Source organism: Meriones unguiculatus, chromosome 3 (genome assembly GCF_030254825.1).
Source record: "Meriones unguiculatus strain TT.TT164.6M chromosome 3, Bangor_MerUng_6.1, whole genome shotgun sequence".
Classification (NCBI taxonomy): Eukaryota; Metazoa; Chordata; class Mammalia; order Rodentia; family Muridae; genus Meriones; species Meriones unguiculatus.
In genome coordinates this window covers 141,363,217-141,382,775 of record NC_083351.1, presented here as the reverse complement: position 1 = coordinate 141,382,775, position 19,559 = coordinate 141,363,217, and the positions used below count along the sequence as shown (strand labels likewise).

The 19,559-nt window shown below is 44.6% G+C and overlaps 1 protein-coding gene across 2 annotated transcripts in view; it reads left to right on the top strand.

The window, feature by feature from the left end:
• Bend4 (BEN domain containing 4) overlaps positions 1 to 17,900 on the top strand; it is a 32,343-nt gene extending 14,443 nt beyond the window's left edge. Inside the window, exons 3-5 of one of the 2 annotated variants that reach the window (XM_021635496.2) lie at positions 4,133 to 4,221; positions 10,063 to 10,303; positions 11,928 to 17,900. In XM_021635496.2, coding sequence (XP_021491171.1) covers positions 4,133 to 4,221; positions 10,063 to 10,303; positions 11,928 to 12,145 — 548 coding nt within the window. In that variant the 3' untranslated portion in view covers positions 12,146 to 17,900. The remainder of the gene's footprint in view (positions 1 to 4,132; positions 4,222 to 10,062; positions 10,304 to 11,927) is intronic. The other variant, XM_021635497.2, reaches the window with a different exon arrangement.
• Positions 17,901 to 19,559: the final 1,659 nt, after the last annotated feature.

Below are 19,559 nucleotides of genomic sequence, written 5' to 3'. Positions count from 1 at the left end.
CGCGTCTCTTGCTGGCCTGTAGCTCACATTTAGGTGAGGCTGGCTAGTCCGCAAGCCCCAGGGGACCTCCTTTCACCACCACACCCAGCCTCTTACACAGGTGCTCGAGCTGGAGCCAGGTCTTCATGTTTGTAAGGAAAACATTTTATTGACTGGGCCAGCTTTCTCTGGTAGGATTTTTATAGTTTCTGGTCTTGTATTTAGGACTTCTCTATAGTTTTTATTATTTATAGTCAATGAATTAGTGGTTGATTTTTGTGTATGATATAAGTTTTCAATCTTCTTTTTTTTTTTTTTTTTTTTTGTCCATGTGAGCAGTTTTAGGGGCTGGAGAGAAGATGGCCCAGAGGTTAAGAACACTTGTGCTCTTGCCCACTCGCCATCTCTCTCAGTTTACGGACAAGAAAGCTGGGACCTCGTAGATGGGAGAGCAGCGGAAGGTGGAGAGTTATGTAGTGCAGGCCTTCTGACTTGGTGTCCAGTTTGTAACCCTGCACTCTGAAGTCGGTTCTCATTGTTGGGGTAGTTGTATTGTGTCACTGTATGATCCTGAATTAGCCAGTGAATTAGTGAACACTGTGGCATTACTTCTCACAGAAAGACAAAGCATAGGCACTCTGAGAGCCTCCTGAAAAGTACCTCAGGTGAGAAGTATGTAACCTTGTTTTTTGTTTGTTTGTTTGTTTGTTTGTTTGTTTTTTGTGCTTTGAGTGTTGGCACTTCACATTAGAGTGGAGGGCCATTTTAGTAGTGAAATATCAAACAGAAATAAATGTAAGGAACAATCCTAACTAAACAGTGGCGAGGACACTTGTTTTCAGCATAGGAACTGAAAGGCGGTCACAGCAGGAACGTTTGTCAGGCGACTCAAATTCCAAACTGCTCTGAGTCTGCAAATGGCTTGCAAAAGTTCCGGTTTGGGGAGTTCCAAGCATACCTCAGCAGGCATGCAAACTTGCAAATGCAGAATCCAAGAGGGAGCTGTGACTCACTAAGCGGCAGATATGGGAGCTAAACACCCCCCCCCCCCCCCCCCCCGTCATCTAAGGCTAACAGGTAAACATCAGTACTACCCTTAAAAGAAGAAAGAAAATTGTTTCTAGCTGGTAGAGCATGTTTGTAATCCAAGTACAAAGAAGGCTGAGGAAGGAAGAGAGTCCCCACCATCCTGGGAGACCCCATCTTGACCAAGAAAGAACAGAAAGAGCCTAGCAATGTAGAGACTTGAAGGGTTTCTCACATGATAAGCAGTGTCTACCTGCAGAAAGGGGCCACAGCCTCAGATTTGTGTTCCCTTCTTGCAGTTCCAGGCTTCGCTTCTCAGGGGTCCTGTTTTGGGAGATAAGATCGCATGACTATCTGTGTAGCTGAAGACAGCCTTAAACTCCTGATCCTCCTGCCTGCTTTTCACAAGAGCTGAGATTACAGGGCATGTGCAGCTGTGTTTGGCTTTCTTCCCAAACATTTTAGGAGACTCAGTGTACCAAGTGTCCAACATCATTGGACAGTTGTGACTTTTGGGTGACCAGACACTTGTCTTCACCCCTATTCTTTCCACCACCACCCCAAAAAAAATATGTGTCCTGTCTTGAGAAACTTTTGTGCATTCTTCGGTGGCCAGTTCAGACAAGGTACTCTTCAAGAGATATCCTTCCCAATGTCCTTGTACACACCGGGCATACTTCTGTTAAAGTTGCTTTCCAGCCAGTGTTTACCCTAAGCATGTCATTATCTCCTGATGTCCTGATAAGGCAAAGGGCCATATATGGTGCTTGAGGGCACAGGTGAAGCCTGTCATCTTGATGCCCCAGTTCCTGTTGAAACAAGGCTCCAGCCATGCAACTGTAGGAGACCAATAATTAATGCTGATCATCTGATTTGGGATGTTTCTGTTCAGGAATTTATTTGATGTTACAGAGACAATCTGATTGGGCTGCTTGAAGATTATTAGACACAACAGATAACTGCGATTGCCCGAAATTTTAAAAAACAACATTCCTATACAACTACTGAGTACTATTTGAGGAGCTTGAAGTCTTTTGACTAGCGAGGCAGATAAAATAAAGTGCTTGAGGAAAGGAGATGAACTGGTGTGGCAGCCTGAGCCTGTAATCCGGTCATTCCGGAAGAAGAGGCAAGGGGATGGCATGCTCCAGACCCCTACACGGCCAATAAATAATATCTGTACACTGAAAATTATTAGCTGGAGAGCCACCTGGCCTTAACATGGGGAAACTGTAGCAGTGTCTTTGGAAGAGGCTCAGATGGGAGCCGCTCACAGTACAGCCCTGGGGTGGTAGTCAGGTCATGAGGCCTCTGAGAAGTTCACCAGACGGCTACTATTAAACCCTGGGAACTCCCAGGAGGCCTTGCTTCTGCTTCTCCCAGCAGCTGGCCTGGTTAGGGCTTGCTCCACATGTGGCCTGAATGTCTGTGGAATGGAAGACAGGGAAAGTGAGCTTCTAGCCCACCATGGCTATGTAACCAACATGGCATGTCATAGAGGCTGTTAAGTTGTGCCCTTTATAGAAAGATTTAAAACACACATAAGTATATCTCTTACCCAGAATGCTTGGAACCAGAACTGTTTTATCATTTCCCCACCCCTTCGGATGGAAGAATATTTACATATGCATAATGAGATATCTTGGGGGTGAGGCCTAAGTCTAAACATGCCATATATTCATGTTTCATATATACATTATGTATATACTATAATTCAATTAGGTTTACTTTTACAAAAACCTTTAATGTGCTTGTGTTTTAATTGCAATCGTCACATGAGGTCAGATGTGGAATTTTCTACTTGTGACTTGATGTTGACTCTTGATAATTTCAGATTTGAGGACAGCTTGAGATAAAGGATACTCACTGTGTTTGACTTTTCATGAGAACAACAGTAAAATTGATAATACCATAATCCTACAGCTGAGATAAATCATTGTTAATAACACTGACCTCTTTCCCGTTTCTTTTCTTTCTTCCTTTTCTTTTCTTTTTCCCCCAACACAGGGTCTTTCTGAGTAGCCTTGGCTGTCCTGGATTCTGTTTGTAAACCAGGCTGGCCTCTAACTCACAGAGCTCCACCTGCCTCTGCCTTCCTGAGTGCTGGATTACAGGCGTGTACCACTGCATCCAGTTCCCATCCCTTTTAACATCATTGAAGTTATACTGAATTTCCTGTTTTATAAGATGCCTTGTAAACATTTTTGTGCTTAAATTTAAAATTTCATAATCTCAAAGCAAAATATGGGTCGAGGGAGGTTCATTCAAATCCTAATATGTCAGTGAAAATGTCTACATTTCACTGCAACCCCCATGCTAAACCCAGGGTACATGCACATATCACAGGACGCGTCTATTCCTTTCTCAACTTTGCTACCAAAAAAAAAAAAAAAGACTTAGCATGTAGCCCAGGCCGGCCTGGACCTCACCGTACTTGAGCCTCAGTCTCCCCAGAGCTGGTGTGTGACACCATGACCTTCTGCTCTTCCACCAATTAATACTCCAACCAGAGGCATAGTCCCAGCACGGCATCAACAAAGTGGGTTAAACTTTTAGTTGGTTGGTGAAATTAGGGGCACCTGACATTTTCCCCCAAATACCTTTTTGTTTTTTCAAGCTAGGCTTGGCCATCTTATAACTACATCTGTGGACCAGATTAGCCTCAAACTCAGAGAATTCGCCTGCTTTTGCTTCCCAGGTACTGTGATAAAGGTGTCCACTACCATCACCTGGTGAATTTTTTATTTTTTAAAAATTTTTCATACACTTTATTTTAATCTTTTTCCCTTCCCCCAACAGCTCCCACCTCAGTTTTGTGCTTTCAGTCTCTTTCTCGCTCAGGAAAAAATAAAAATAAAAATCAGAATAAACAAGTAAAACAATAAGACATAAACAAAATGAGACAGAAAGCTTATTAAAAAAAACAAAACAAAAAATGGAGTTTGTTTCCTGTAGGCAGCTGTTCCTGGACATGGGGTCTGCCCTGGTTTGTGGTCGGTGTACCCGGTCACTCCATGGGAGAAACTGATTTTCCCTTTCCCAGCAGGTATCAAGTGGCAAATCACTTACCGGTTTTCGCCCTCGTGTTGAAAGCTAGCTAACGTGCCGATTCTGTTCCTCCCCACAGTGCCCTGCCAGACCGTCCTAGATTACCTAAAGACAGTGCTGCTGCACCACAACCAGCTCCTGCCACAGCCCACCGACCAGCCCACCGAGGTAGGAGTGTGCCTGTGGGAAGAGGGGCTTGGGCTTATAGGTGGAATTCGCCTTGGGCGCAGCCTACTAGCAGCTTCCAGTCTCTGTGGAACAGATTGGCTGGCCAAGTCCTCTGCTAACTGTGGGAAATGATGGTTACTGTGGGCACCAGTTCTAGGGAGAAGGATCGTGTGCGAATTTAATTTCCAAAGATTCATCTGCGCTCGAAAGGAAGGGGAAACTGCAACTTCATTTGCCTAGACAGATCTTTCCTTTGGTGCAGGGAAGGCGGAAATGAAGATAACATCCCTCTGGTAGAGAGCACTGTGCCTCACTCTGGGGTGTCTGGCACCAACATTCTCTGGGGTTTCAGCAGTCTATCCGAGACGCTGCACAGCTGTTCTCTTTCTCTGAGCCACAGTAGAAGCAACCAGCTTCCCATCATATAGGACAGTTGTCTCTTGATGCTGAGGGTGTTTTTAGCATACTACATTTTTACAAAATTCCAAAGCTCAGTCTTGAACATGTTTTAGAGTCTCCCTTCCTCAATTCCCTCAATTATTGTGCCTCCTTCCTTATTCCATCCCAGCATGCTCCCAAAGCACCCTCTGCCGGCACGCCCTGTCACACTACCACACATCTCCTGAACTCTGCTCAGCTCCAGTAACACCCGAGGGCCTTTGGAGGAAGCTGTCAGTTTCTGCTTTCCAAGAGATGATTCACTTTTAAATGATCAAACGTGTCTAATAAGACTGGGCTGTTTGTACAGTCTTCACTCTCTGTTTTCATTACCTTTCCAGCCTATAATCTCACTACTCTCATCACTCCCAAGAGATCTGCAGGAGCCCCATCCCTACCCCATGCCTTTCCTGGGATCTGGTCCAGGGGCCCTTTTCTAGCCTGATCCCTCAAGCTCCCACTGTAGTCTTTGTGTCAGTGATGTCTTCTGGCTCTCTGTCCTTAATGCTCATACTTTTTCCCTCTGCTGTCTCAGGCAGTTTATGCTGCTCCTCTTCTTTCCATTCCTCCCTCTTCCTCCTCCTCTTTCTCTTCCTTCCTTCCTCCTCTTCCTCCTTTCCCTCCTCCCCTCTTGCTTTTCTTCCTACTCCTCCCTCCCTTTCCCTCTCTGCCACAGGTCCCTACAGCTCAGTCCCACCTCACCGTTTGTTGTTTGGAATGCCAGTGGGATGCCTACACCTTCCTCATTGTGCATGTGAGACACCCACCCTGTCCTGTCCTTCCGCTGTCTCAGTACATCATCGTCATCATCATCATCATACCTTTTTCCCTGGTTGGGGTGCTTACTTGCAAGGAAAGATTATGGCTCTTATTTTACCAAGGTTGTATTCTTCTCCAAAGAGTCACAACTCCAGGTGAGGTAAGATGGGGTGTCTTCTGGCTCCCTATTCCTATTCTGAACTTAACTGGAAAACACCCAATTTTCTTTCTGCAAAGGCTTCACCAAACCCAGGCAGACGCTCCTGCCCTCCCCCTGGGTTTCTTCTTATTCCCAACATTCCGTGTTAATTTTCTCCTTTCTGGTCACTTTTTACCATAGCATGTTGCACAATACAAAGTTGTCTTTCTAAATTAAAGATCAAGCCTAAATTAAAATCCATAATTGAAGGCCACATTTGTGAACTTGACATTTTGTAGTTTATGCGCAAGTGAAACGCACACTTCCTCCAGGAAGTGACTCCGATTACCCCTCTCTGCCTCTACTAATACAGCACCTCGTAAGTCGAAAAGAGAACTGGCCAACTCATTAATCTATACCTGTGACTTCTGTTGGGCAACAAGTCTTTGAAGACAGTAAGACCTGTTTTCAGTGTGACTCAGCAATAGGTTAGGGCTGTTGGTGGCTAACCGAAGTCATGATGAGTCCCCCAAAAAATAGAAAGAGGGACTGGGAAGATGGCTCAGCTGATACAGTCAGGTGCTTACCCTGGGAGCCAGGAGGACTTGCTTGGATGACAGAACACCCACATGGGAAGCCAGGAGTGGTTGGTGGTGCCATGCAGCTGTAATCCCAGCATTGGGGAGGAGGAACAGGCTTGCTAACCAGTCAGTCTGTCCAGTTTGAGAGCTACAGGTTCAGTGAAAGACTCTGTCTCAGAACTTATGGTGGAGCCAGGCATGGTGACACATGCCTGTAATTGCAGACGCAGGTGCTTCTGTGAGTTCGAGGCCAGCCTTGTCTACAAAGTGAGTTCAGGACAGACAAGGCAACACAGAGAAGCCCCGTCTCAGGGAGAGGGATGGAGGACAGACAAGGTGGAAAGACCAGGTATGGTGGTGTACCCCTTTAAGCCCAGCACTCAGGAGGCAGAGGCAGGATAATCTCTTTGAGTTAAAGGATAGCCTGGTCTACATAGTGAGTTCCAGGACAACAAGGGCTACAAAGTGAGACCCTGTCTCCAAAATATATATATATTAAAGTGGAGAGTCATTTAAAGAATACCCCAATGTGGACCCCTGCCCTCCACATGTATAGGCGTAATAGTACACTCACCCCTCCCAACACACACACACACACATAAATAGAAGAGGACAGGAGACTGCCTGTTTTTCCTTGGATGGGGCTGTTTAAACTTTATTGCCTGTCATCATTATTATTACTTACTATTTTTATTGTCATTTCAGGCACCTGAAAATTTTCTCATTTTTACTATTTATCACATTTTATTTCTTTTAACTATGCTAAAACAGGATTATAACTCTCATCCATCAATCCATAGGGCATTTTGAGTTGTGTTTGGAGCTATAACTTACTGGTTCTCTTTCTTCTGTTACTTGATGAAAATTACCTCCTCCAAATGGTAATTCTTCATTTTATGAGGCCCATGTTTTATGTTGAGCTGCTGTATTTTGGAATTGCACAGGACTTTCCTTTCATTTTCTCAAAGATTTGAAAAAAGTACCTGTCTTGGATCGTCAGTTCTCTGGTCACTAAGACCCTCATCCATTTCAAGATGAGGGGCCCAACTCAGTATTTAGAGATGAGTGAAAAACACAGCCTTTACCCCATCCCTCCCCACTTGTGACTCATTGAAAAAGGGTACAACCTCAATAAAGTAGAGCCATGACCTTTCCTTGTAAGTAAGCACCCCAACCCCAGGGAAAAGTATTATCATCATCTAGTATTGAGAAAATAAGCAGTTCAGGAAATGACTGCAGTTTTCTTCTAAGGGTGATAATGAGTGTATTCATAGGGCTGTCAGAGGAGGGATTTTTTTTTTTTTAACCTTCATTTTTATGTCTCATGTGTGGCTGTTTTGCCTGCATATATATGTCCATGCACTATGTGCATGCAATGCCCACAGAGGCCAGAAGAGAGTGTCGGATTTCCTGGGACTGGAGTGACAAATGGTTCAGCATGTAGGTTCAGAGAATTGAACCCAGATCCTCTGGAAGAGCAGGCAGTGGTCTTAATCACTGAGCCATCTCTCTGCCCCTGGTTTTAAATTCTTAACTACAAAACACTGCTGAGCATCTCCTTTGTGTCTTGTACTGCATCAGTCACTCAACCAGTGCATTTTACTGCTTGCTGTGTGCTGGGCCCTGTCATCAGCGCTGGGAGCATGGAACATACAAATCCTGCCCCCCGACCCACCCGAGACCACTTTGGTGGGAGAGGGACAAACACCTTGACTGAAACTGTAATCTGTAATTACTGCTTTGTTTTGTCAACTCTTTGAGGCAGGATCTCACTCTACCCAGAACTGTCCTGGATCTCACAGTATAGCTGAAACTAGCTTTGAACTCAGAGCAGATCCCCTGCCTCAGACTCTGGAGTGCTGGGGTTTCAGATCATGTTTGATGAATATGGTATCTTGCTCCTGTTTTGACAGGAAAGAGCTGAAGTGGAGATAGCCCCCTCCCCAGGCTGAACCCATGGCCCAAATTTATAATTGCAGTTTTCATTTTGTTTTGTTTTTGTTAATGGGTGTTTTGTTTGCTTCTCTGTATGTATGTGGACCATGTGTTTACCTGGTTCCCTCAGGCCCTGGGTCTAGAATTACAATGGTTGTGATCTGTGAATTTAACCCAGGCCTTCTGGAAGAGCAATCAGTGCCCTTAACATTTGAACCATCTCTCCAGCCCCAGTCCTCCCTGTTCCTTTGCCCCAGGCTTTATAATTGTAGTTACCTGGGGCAAATGCCGCAGACTACCCATTAATTGTTCAGTAAATAGTACAGCTGTTATTAACGGGCTTCTGGAAAAAGTGCTTTAGAAGGAGTAGTTCTGAGTCAGTTTGGAGTCCACCTACCGCAGGCTCCACCCACTACCTGGGTTAAGAGGTTGTTCACTGGCAATCAATCCACTAACCCCCTTCTTTGTCCATGAAAAGCAGTGGATTATTTTCCCTTCTGCATCAGCCATGCAATGCACCGCCATGTCACTTAGGAATCACGTGTTCTACAGCCTGGCTAACCGTATTCCTGGCCTGGCTTCCTCATTCCTTCCTCCGTGCTCTGACGGAGGCTGTATTCATGCTGCCCTCTCAGCACCTCCTCTCAAGGGCAGTGGGGCTGAAGGAACTTGTGGACCCTGGGCTCCTGTTGATGTCTCATCATGTGTGCATAAGGGTTTCTACCACCTGTTGCCTCCCCAAGGCCAGTGCGCTGCGGCTCCCTACGTGTTAACTTAACCCAAGTGCACGTAGCTTTCTCAAGTTAATAAGACATGGAACCCAGCTCATTTTAAAGCTAGCCCGTCTAAATTCAGTGCACAAGCCAGGACCTCTACTGCCTTCCTTAAAGAAAACCAAGTCACATTGTCACCTTTAGGAAGGTGTTCGTGCTGGAGTGATGAGTTTCTGTGTGTGCTCCTCAGTGACTGTTTGCCAGTCAAATCCAGTCCCTCTCCTGCTGGCTTTCAGACCAATACTTCCTCTTGGTTAAATAAGCAAAGGCTTTTTGAAATAAAACCTTGTCAGACCCAAACAGTGCCAGATTTATGACCTATAGTAAAATTTCAGAGTTGTAAAAATGAACAGAGTTTCCTTTTCTTTTTTTTTTTTTTATTTTGTACACCTTAATTACTGGGGAAGAAGTACATTAAAACTGAGATCATGGGTTAATTAATTTGTCCTGGACTGTAGAATTTTATGGACATCCAGAACTAAAGTAATGGTTGCGTGGGTGCAGTTGACTAAACATGGCTTATAAATGTTACAGAAGTCCCGTAATTAGTCCCACTGCAGCTATTTAGCTTGGGAATTTTACAGCAGATATAAATTATGAAGGAGAAAAGTAAGAAAATCTTTGAGTTGACACATTCGCGTTTGCAGAAGCTACAATTTGTGAAAAGCTGTTTTGCATTTTTTTTTTTGTTTTCTCCTTTTAAACCCACTCTTTTTATGTTTTCACTGTAACACAATGACAGTCATGTGTTAGGTGCCTTAAACACAAGTAGTGCCTATTAAAATAGACTGCCGGTGCCATTTCTCTAAGAACTTAACTGCCAGCCGGAGGATGAAGGGACCTGTTTGATCACACTCTTCAAAGTCATTTTTGCATATTTAATAGATTGAAAGGGAAAGTTACAGGTTATATTTAAATAGTGTTCCCTGTCATTGGATCTTGACACATTTTAACCTACCTGTTAAAATCCGAGTTATAAATAGCTCCTCTTTCAAAGGTGTTCATTATACCTCATTGGCTCTTGTTATGGAAAATGCAAATGTAATTTGAAAAGTGCCCGTTCTGAGTCTGAGCAATTACTTGTGCTCTTCAATGCCCGGTTCATTGTCAGCATAGCCACTTGGTTAAAAAAGCATGTTTGCCTTTGAAATGGAGATCGCTTTGGCTTCTGGCTGGCTGACTCAGTAGGTAATGAGAAAATATTTTCCTTTTCCAGGGAAGCAAGCAGCTGTTGAACAACTATCCTGTCTACATAACGAGCAAACAGTGGGATGAGGCTGTAAATTCTTCCAAGAAAGATGGGAGACGGCTCCTTCGATACCTCATCAGATTTGTTTTCACAACCGATGAGCTTAAGTACTCATGCGGCCTTGGGAAAAGGAAAAGGTCAGTGCAGTCAGGAGAGACAGGTCCTGAAAGACGCCCTCTGGATCCAGTTAAAGTCACGTGCCTCCGAGGTACCGCATCCTTCCCCTCAGTGTCCACCATCCGTGATCCCATTTCACTGCATTGGCTGTGGCTCCCCACACAAGTGTTCAGCCGTTACTGTATTTTGATTTTTTTTTTTTTCTTTTTAATCTTTGCACCAAGACCTTCCAAGCTTCATGTGGCCATCTACTTACTTGGTGTTGAGAAGCTCTGTAAACAGTTTTTTGCTTTAGCCTTGTTCTCACGTAATGGTACAAAGGCATCGCATAGCACCTCATGTTTCACGCTTTCAGTTCAGATTTTCTTTGCTGCCAGAGAAGGCCACGTTCAGCAAAACTGGAGCATAGGGAGGAACACACAGGGGGAGAAGATGTGCTTTTGTAATTGGTAAAAAGGTATCTTGCTTCCACGGCCCTCCATCTGGCTTGCTTCTTTTAGGAATACTTGCAAAGCATACCAGAAGTAGACTTTACCCAGAAAACCTTTTTAGGTTAAAATAAATAAATGAAATAAAAAGCTGCTGTGTTCAAAGCTTCTATCTGAGCATCTTATCTGCTTAGATAACACAGTTGCATCGGTATTTTGGTAATTGCTTTGATCTCCAGTTGCAGGGTAGGCAGGATTGGGGATCTGGCAGACAATGGGCAGGTTCCAACAAACGTGAACAAGCAGAGGCGTGATGGGGCCACCAGAGCACTGTCCTGGGATGTAAAGCAGAAAGCACAGAGGAAGGCCCCTTACTGTTCAGTACCCATTTTATTGGCTTGGGAAACATGTTGATTTAGTCCAGATGGGAATCCAACTTTTTCCTAGTGAGAAAGCACAGCTTTGACAATTGGAGGGCTTGTCTGTGTACTCCCCCCAGGATGTGGCCTTCCCTCTAGACATTTGAACTCTGCAACCCCTGCTGCCCCAAGTGCACATGTCCTGTTGGCTCTCAGTGAGGCTTCCTTGGCTCCCCCCACAGATACGTGTTCAGCTGGGATTGAAGGCTTGGTGCGTGTACCGCTGTCAACCATCCTAGATGATTCTTATGCAAGTGACCCATGCCTGCTGAAGCCTCTGCTACAAGCCGGCATTAGCTAGTGTCAGTGCTGTAAAGCAATCTTGTGGACCAGTCCAAAATTCCCCTTAACTCAGGGTGACCAGGCTGATGGAAATTTCTAGAACATATCTTATTTAGCTAATTGATCATAATGGCCCTTAATCTCCAACATCATCAAAGGTGGTGGAGGTGCTCACCAAGAGGAAGAGCCTTGGGCTTGTTGTTTATGAAGTAATAAAAACTAAACCAGCTCTGTCCCTGCTAGAGAAAAGGTTTTCAGTAGGTAGAACATCTGCTGCACACAACTGGGTGTGAGTTCAGATGACCCATATGAAAAGCCGGGCAAAGGGCAATAGAGGAAGACACTTAGCTTTGTTTTTCAGCAGCAAATATTACCTAGAGGTTTCAGGTGGCTTTTGCTCTTGCACATGAGAACACTGGTGTGGGCTAGATTGGAGGTAGTGAGTGACACTGTCATGGCATTGCACTGGACCTCCATGTCACTCTTCTGATAGTGCTTCTGCTGTAGATTACGCTGCCTCCTGTCATCACCTGTCAAAATACTGGCTGATTTCTCTCTTTTTTTGCTGTTGTTTGTATTCCCACAGAATTCATTAGGATGCACTGTACCTCGAACCCTGATTGGTGGATGCCCTCGGAGGAGCAGATCAACAAGGTGTTCAGTGATGCTGTGGGTCATGCCCGTCAGGGCCGGGCAGTGGGGACCTTCCTGCACAACGGTGGCTCGTTCTACGAAGGCATGGATCACCAGGCTTCCCAAGACGAGGTCTTCAACAAGAGTTCACAGGATGGAGCTGGGGACTAGCAGACAGGCTGTTCCCACCCTGGCAGTGGTGTTTTTGTTTTCTGTTTTGTTTAAGAGCTCCAATTGTGAATGTCCATTTCCTTGTCACCTTAGAGTTCGAAGCATGTTATTCTGTCAATACTTTACACATTCTCAAATTTAAAACTCTTGACCCACTGCCACAGTCCCCAAATAGAAATCCACTTTAGGGTTTTTGGGGGGAAGTCTTTGGCACCTGCAGTAGACTTTGGGTGTATGGTATCACAGGGGAAAAGGCACAGTTGGCATGAGGTCATTACTAACTAGACACTGAGGGTGTCTCCTGTCCCAGATCTTCGGGTAAGCCTGGCCTCCTGAGCAGAGCTGGTCTCCAGGGAAGGTTCAGTTAGTGTCCTGCACGTAGGAGAAGGAAAGACACACAGCTGTTTCGAGGTACAAAGCAACAAGCATTTTCTTATTCGATTCAAGTAAGTTGTCTTTCGATTTTCCAAAGGCTTGCATTCAGGGTTCTCAGCAGTGACACAGTATAGACGACACTGGAAGCTTCTGTATATTATAAGCTTATTGATGCAAAGCCAGGAACAGAGGCCATGTGTGTAGAGTGGCTAAGTGGAAGCCAGCTGCTTCTCTGTTATCTTACAGTCAGAATTCACTGTGTCGATCAGAAAGGCAGACTCATCTTTGTGGTTTACAAGCAGGAGATTCTCGCTATATCTTTAGGAAACGTCCAAAGATTCAAAGCCATTTTCAAATTCCTCATTTCATAAGTTCCTAGATGTGCAGCTTCCATATCCTTAACTCATACTCTGCCAACACATTGGTGGTGGTTTCAGTGAGGATTCCCCCTAGCTAGCTGTTGAGTAAGATCAAGCACGGTTGATGACTGACAGCATCTGTTGTTGATCAGGGGCCTAGCATTGTAGACACACAGCCTCTAGGCCATTCTGACAACTATGCAATTGCTTGTTGGTGATTTCCCTGAAACTTGACCTTTCTGGGCTGAGTGGAGGTCTAGAAAGTATAACACTTCTGTCTCCCATTGTCATGGGGAAAAACACCTCATCCAGCTGTGCCTCCTTTCCCCACAGCCACTCTCAGTCTAAGCTCTGAGTTACTGTCCTGCTTCCCTGGTTAATTTGTGGAATCCATATGTGAGGTTAGTGGTGCCCTGGGAACCATTTATTTCCTAGCAAAGGCTACAGAGCTGCAATAGTCATTGCTGTTGAGGGTTCAACTTTGGACATGAGAGACTGGCGTTATTAAACACTCAAGATGACTGTTCTTGTGGAACCAAGAGCTGAGTAGGCAGTGTTTATTTAGGGTTATGAGTGTCATCTTCGAACATAGTGAAGAGCTTTGGACATGGGATAGAAATTCAGACTGAGTATCCACATAGAAAAGGACTTTTGCGGAGGGCAGTTTTGTTAGAATATATCACACATCCTTCAGTATTTACCATCAGACTTTGGACAAATCAGATGACCAGTTTAGAAGGAAAGGAAATGAGTAAATGAGGTGTCCTTTACATGGCCGATGCCAGTGTCTTTGGCTATCCAAGAGAAAGCATTTTAACATGATCAAAGGTCTGGAAGTCTATCCTAGGAATTCTCTAAATTCCTTGGGTAGAGCAGGCCATCTTTTCATCTGCATTTCCATCATCTGTGGGTATGTTGTCACGGCTGATGTTTAGCAGCTGCTTTTAAGGAATGTGGACCTGCAGGCTGCACCGCTTTGCTGTAGGCTTGGGGGTGCAGCACACACCTTCTGTGCACCATCTTGGATCTTCTGTGGTGCAGGTCTTTGCAATGGATAACATGCATTTGGGGCACGAACTCTCCAGTCCTTTGGCTTCCCACAGCTATGGCGTGGGGGCAGGAACCTCCAGGCTGCTATTTCTACCCTTTGAAAGGGAGCCTGTGTCAGGCTAGCCACTGCCTCTGCTCCTAAGCCACCTGCTCCTTGCCTCTCCAGATGAGGGTCCGCTCTGTCAGCAGTTTCCCATGAGTGACCATTTCTGAAACAGTGGAAGTGATACTGGCCGTTGAGCACATGAGGAAACTAAGGCCCAGGGAGCTGCCTTCCTCATTATCCACAGCCAGTAGTCCTCAGCCCTGCCCAGTGTCCATTTTTCCTGCCTCTGTTTATGTGATTGCCATTTTCCTTAGCTTGGTTGTCTGCCTGGTAGCAGCAGTCAACAATTTGTCTAAGTCCTCTGCTGGCTCTTTCCCTTAGCGGGTATCTACTTAAAGCTGGAGTGCTACTTAGGTCATGGAGGTTTGCTGTGTGGTCAGCTGAGTATTAAATTGGCCTACAAATGGTGCCGCCTCTGGCAAGGACTCAATTCACCATTAAAATGGCTGCCCTGATTTTTCCACATGACTTTGATTTCATGTTTGGAAGTCTCAGGATGTTGGCTATCTATGTAGCCACCGTGTTGGTTTGATTTTTTTTTTTCATAGCATTCTGACAGTCAGACACATTGCTCTCACAATGCAAAACTTAGTCCTCTGCCAACTTTTAGAATTACCCTGAGTCATTTTGTGTTGGTTCAAAGTAGACTTGAGTTAAAACAACTCAAGAGTGCAGCTGTGCCGTCCCATTGGTGAGAACACTAAATGTGGCATTTTGTCAGTGATTAGGTGGGTCCGGTGTCCCAGCTATCAGAGGCTCCATAATCAACAGTGACATTGCCATGGCATGTCCTTTATTTTCCAAACTCAAATGGCTGTTTCTCACAGTGATCTGACTCCCCAAGCACAAATCTTGCCAAGAGGAAGATGACCTTGGAATAACCTGTAAGGGCACTGGGACCAGAAACCTGTGGAAAGGAGCAGAGTTCTACATTTGATTTGGTCACATTTCTCACCAGCCCATCTGTGGGTATTCAGCCTCTCGTGGTATCAAGAACCCTGAAGCATGTCAGTTTGTAGCTGTTTCTACCAGGCTTTAACCCTGTTCCTCATCCATCACAGCATTTAGGGACCTGTCACCATGTGTTTCATAAGGCTTCCCGAGGAAGGGAGCAGAGAACAGAGGGGTGCAAGAGTGCTGTCATCTCTTGTTCAGGTATTGAGGGATCCGTTTCACAACTCATGGCTGTAGTCAGTCGGTGGTTCGTGTCGATAGTCCTTTACCCTTCATCAGGATGGTAAGGAGACACATCATTACAGTCTTACTTGATGCAGGTACTCTATGTGGCATCAGGTCACAGCCACTGGTGGCAATAGGATTGTTGGTTGTTTTTTCCATTCAGTCCTATAATGATTCTTGAAATAGCAGATGTTTACACAAAAATCTAAACAATAACTTGACTTCGGGAATCTGCAGGTGTGTGATTGCTACATATCGCCGCCATTTTGTGACTTGTGCCTCTTTCTGCAATTCTTGAGAAAGTGGATGGAGCACCATGGGAAGATGTGAACTCTGTCCAGAACTCAAACACACATCGTCCTTGTTTGAGGTCTGTGTTTTTCGGTACAAGGGATCAGACATTCAATATGTGCTCTAGACTAATTCTAACGCCCACTGACTACCTCCTTAGTTTACATATAGACCAGTTATCTCTTTTGGTTTAAAGGTAACTTTATTATTATTATTATTATTTTGGTGAGTTTTAGAAAAGATTTTAAATGTATGATTTCCTCAGTCAATGCTGAATCATCTCACAGTGCAGGTCTGTGTTAATTTGTGACAGCTTTCACATATGGATCTGTAGAAACGTAATAGAAAACGGTTTTGCACATACGGTGTGAGTCTTGCTGGTGTGTGTTTAATGTGGCGGCGACACTTGCCAAAGCTGCTTGGCAAACACGTCAAAAGGGATGCTTGAGTCACAACTCTAATGCAAATGTGTCGAAACAGCAGTGTGTGTCATTATGAGGTATTTTTGTAAACACAGTGATGGCTTCTTTCAGTCATGTAAGTGCTGGATAAAAATAACCACTTGAAACACTGGAGGAAAATGTCACACAGCTGATCGAAAGCTACTTGCATTATCAGCCAGGGGCATTAGTGTGTGTGTGTGTGTGTGTGTGTGTGTGTGTTTAGAGTAAAGGAGAGAGTTGACATCAGCAATGTGGAGGGCAAAAATAATACCCCCATCACCACTTACCTTTTAACAGTACAGTTTAAAACTTCAGCTGTTACATTCACACACTAGAGGCCACTTGCACTCCCCGTAGTATGTTGATTTTGGGAAATACTGGGAGAACTGGAATTCTCACACCTAATCACTGGCTTTGTCGGTCCAACTGTTGAAGGCAGTGAGTTACCAAAAACTTCTCTTCTAAGCTTCCATAGCTGCCTGTAAGGCCTGGGCTCTCATTGAATCACAGTTCCCCAACAATGAAAGTACATCTGCTAGCAAGACCCATTCAAAAACCTGGGTCACTCCGAACGGTGGCACCAGTACAAGTGGCCAGATGTGCCTCAGCATGTTGCAGAATGGTTTGGTCCAGGTGGACATCACTCCCACAGCAATAGTTAACTTTGGCTACCTTAGTGTGGCCCTTGATTCCTGTGTGCCCGTTGCTTTGATAAGCACTTTAACACAGCCTTTTTCTCACAGCTGCCCTAAGGGCTGCTGCCTCCAGGGTGCTCCCCTGAGCTCACTTCAGCTCAGTAAGCAGGATGGCCACTTCTGTTCGCCCCGTCAAGCATGGTTCTCAAAGTCTGCCAACACTTAGGAGTGGACCTTTTTGTTTCCATTTTTGTTTTTGTGGTGTTATCAAGGGCAAGTTGGCATTTATGTCATTAATCTGCTCTGGAAATACGCAGGTGCTTAAATAACAAGCCTGTGAAGCCCAGGCCTCCAGGAGTTCTCAAAAAGCTGGCAGGAGGCTTGGCCTGTGTGACACTGTAAAGGAGACCAGAAACTATTTAAAGGAAGTCTAGTTCTCCCCAACTGGTGTTCTAGGTTCCCTGTACAAAGATGCAGGTAGGTAAAAGAAAACGGTATTTTGTGACTAGATCATCTGGTGACAGCACTGGGTATTGGCCAGTGTTCCTATCTCTGTGTTTTGCAGCCTCCTGGTGACACTTCCAGTTTGGTGGAACAGGAGGTTTTCATTGACAATGTCACTGTGAGACCTGTAGAGGAGACTGTGTAAAGAGTATAGTGACCTGTTGTTTTTTGCCCCTGTAGTTTAAGCTTTATCATCTTTCGAGAGCATGTCAAGGCCACGAGGGCCCTAGTTCGTGCCTCGGGAGCAAGGCCTGCCAGAGGCAGACAGGGAACTCAGTCACTGTCCGGCCTGACCCTGCCCGGGCTAGGCCTCGCCTTCCTCTGCAGACTGGCGTGTAGCAGCTGCCACTGGGGCCAGTTGCCTTTACTCCATTTTCTATGATGAACACTTGTGGAGAAACTGTGACAAATCCATTGATCCTAATATTTTTATTGTTGGAGTCTGTGGCTTCCCTGAATAATTTCTATTTCATTGTACTGTGTAGAAGTCATACACACTAGGGATATGTTAATAAAGCTAAAATGCATAGTATAATATAGACTAGCAAAAATTTTTTGTGAACAATTTATATAGAAGAGTAAGTTGTTTTTTAAGTGTTAGGCCATTTCTTTTAGGAACCTAAAATGTTATAAGAGTTTTTTAAGCATTCAATATTTTTAATTATAAGAGACATTTGTTACTAGAGCTGATTATTTCGGGTGTTCTAATTGGAATATTGATTTTCTTACCTCATATACCTCTAGAATGCCACATGTTCTGTTGGGGGTAAAATTGCACAATAAATGTCAACTTATCTGTTAGATGTTTAACTTGCTTTATTTTTCTTTTCGTGTGTGTGTGTGTGTGTGTGTGTGTGTGTGGTGTATGTGTGCGTATGCGTGTTCACGTGTGTGTGAGCATGTGTCCACACTGTATACATTGTGGAGGCCCGGGATTGATAGCAAGAACCTTCCTCTGTGTTTGTGCCATGTTATTTTTGAGGCAGGCTCTCCCAGTCGATCCCAGAGTACATCGATGAGGCTGGTCATGCTGGCCAGCTTATAGAGCGGAGCTCCTGTCCCTGCCTTCCAGACCTGGAGTGACAGGCAAGCCACCACCTACACAGCATTTGTGTTGAGTTCTGGGTGTCTAAACTCAGGTTCTTTTGTTTGCGAGGCAAGTGTTTTAGCCACCAAGCCATCTTCCTGGCCTCTAACTTGCTTTTTGACTTTTCTGCCAATTGTTTTGGGGGTTTTGTTGTTTTTAAAGGTTTGTCTGGTTTCTTGTCAGGAGTCCTTTCATCCTAAAGCTAAAGCTTTCCTGGTTGTCTGCAAATGCAAGGAACTGTTCTGTGGTAAACACCCAAATAAAAGCTAGTAAGATGGCTTGGTGGGTAGAGGCCACCAGTCCTAAAAACAACCAAGTTTGCTCCGTGAGTAAAGGAGAGCTAATTCCCGTAAGGTATCCACTGACTCCATGCATGCCACAGCACATGCCAATCCACATAAGTGAGAATACACACCCATCAACAAACAATAATGATTAAAAAAGTATTCCAGTCTGTTATCCCTGGGAAGTGACCAGAAATCATTCTGACATAGTAAGTCTGAGGGCCTGTCAGGTCTAGGAGTGATGTGTGCCTTGAAGGAACACGGGCTGTTAGGAAGTCCTTAAAGCTGTGACTCACAACTCAAGATGCACAGATACTGGCTCAGCGTGCTGAGCGCAGAAGCAAACTGGCTGTGGTTAAGTGAGGACATGGTTGTGGCTTTCCGCTTTCAGATACTGCAGAAAATGTGTCTGCCATGACCCTTCCAGAAGCACAAAATTGAACAGGCATTTCATGAGGCAAATTAAATCAAAGCTAAAAGTTTCATTTTCCAAGAAATACAAAAGTGTTTTATTTTGGCCCTCAAGATTCAAGCTTTTAGCCAATAATTTTGCCTGAAAAGCAGTGCTTCAGGAGCCGTAGAAATAGCTTAATAGTTAGGAGCACTGGCTGCTCTGCTAGAGGACCAGAGTTCAATTCCCAGCACTCACATGGCAGCTCACAGCCGCCTGCAACTCCTGTCCCAGGGGATCTGACCCTCATACAGACAAACATGCAGTCAAAACACTAGTGGACATAAAGTAAAAATTAAATTTTTTGAAAAGTGCTACAGCCCAAGCAATTTTGGTTAGAATTAGAATATCCATTAAAGTTGAATGAAAGTCAGTCTCTAGTACTGAAGGGATTAAGTATAACAGGGCTCATTCTACACAAGCCTGATTCAAAACACAGATCTAGGGTACAGGGCTCACAATCCACTGGAGGTGATTGCGGGGAGAATTAGAAGTTGTTTCTGTGTGCTAGCAATAAGCAATCTAAGAAGGAAATAAATTCCCCTGATAGTATCAGAAGAATAGTGTACTTGAAAATAAATAAATTAATTAAAATAATTAAATAAATTTCAAGTTCACGTACTGCAAACTATGAAATAGTAAACTGTAAG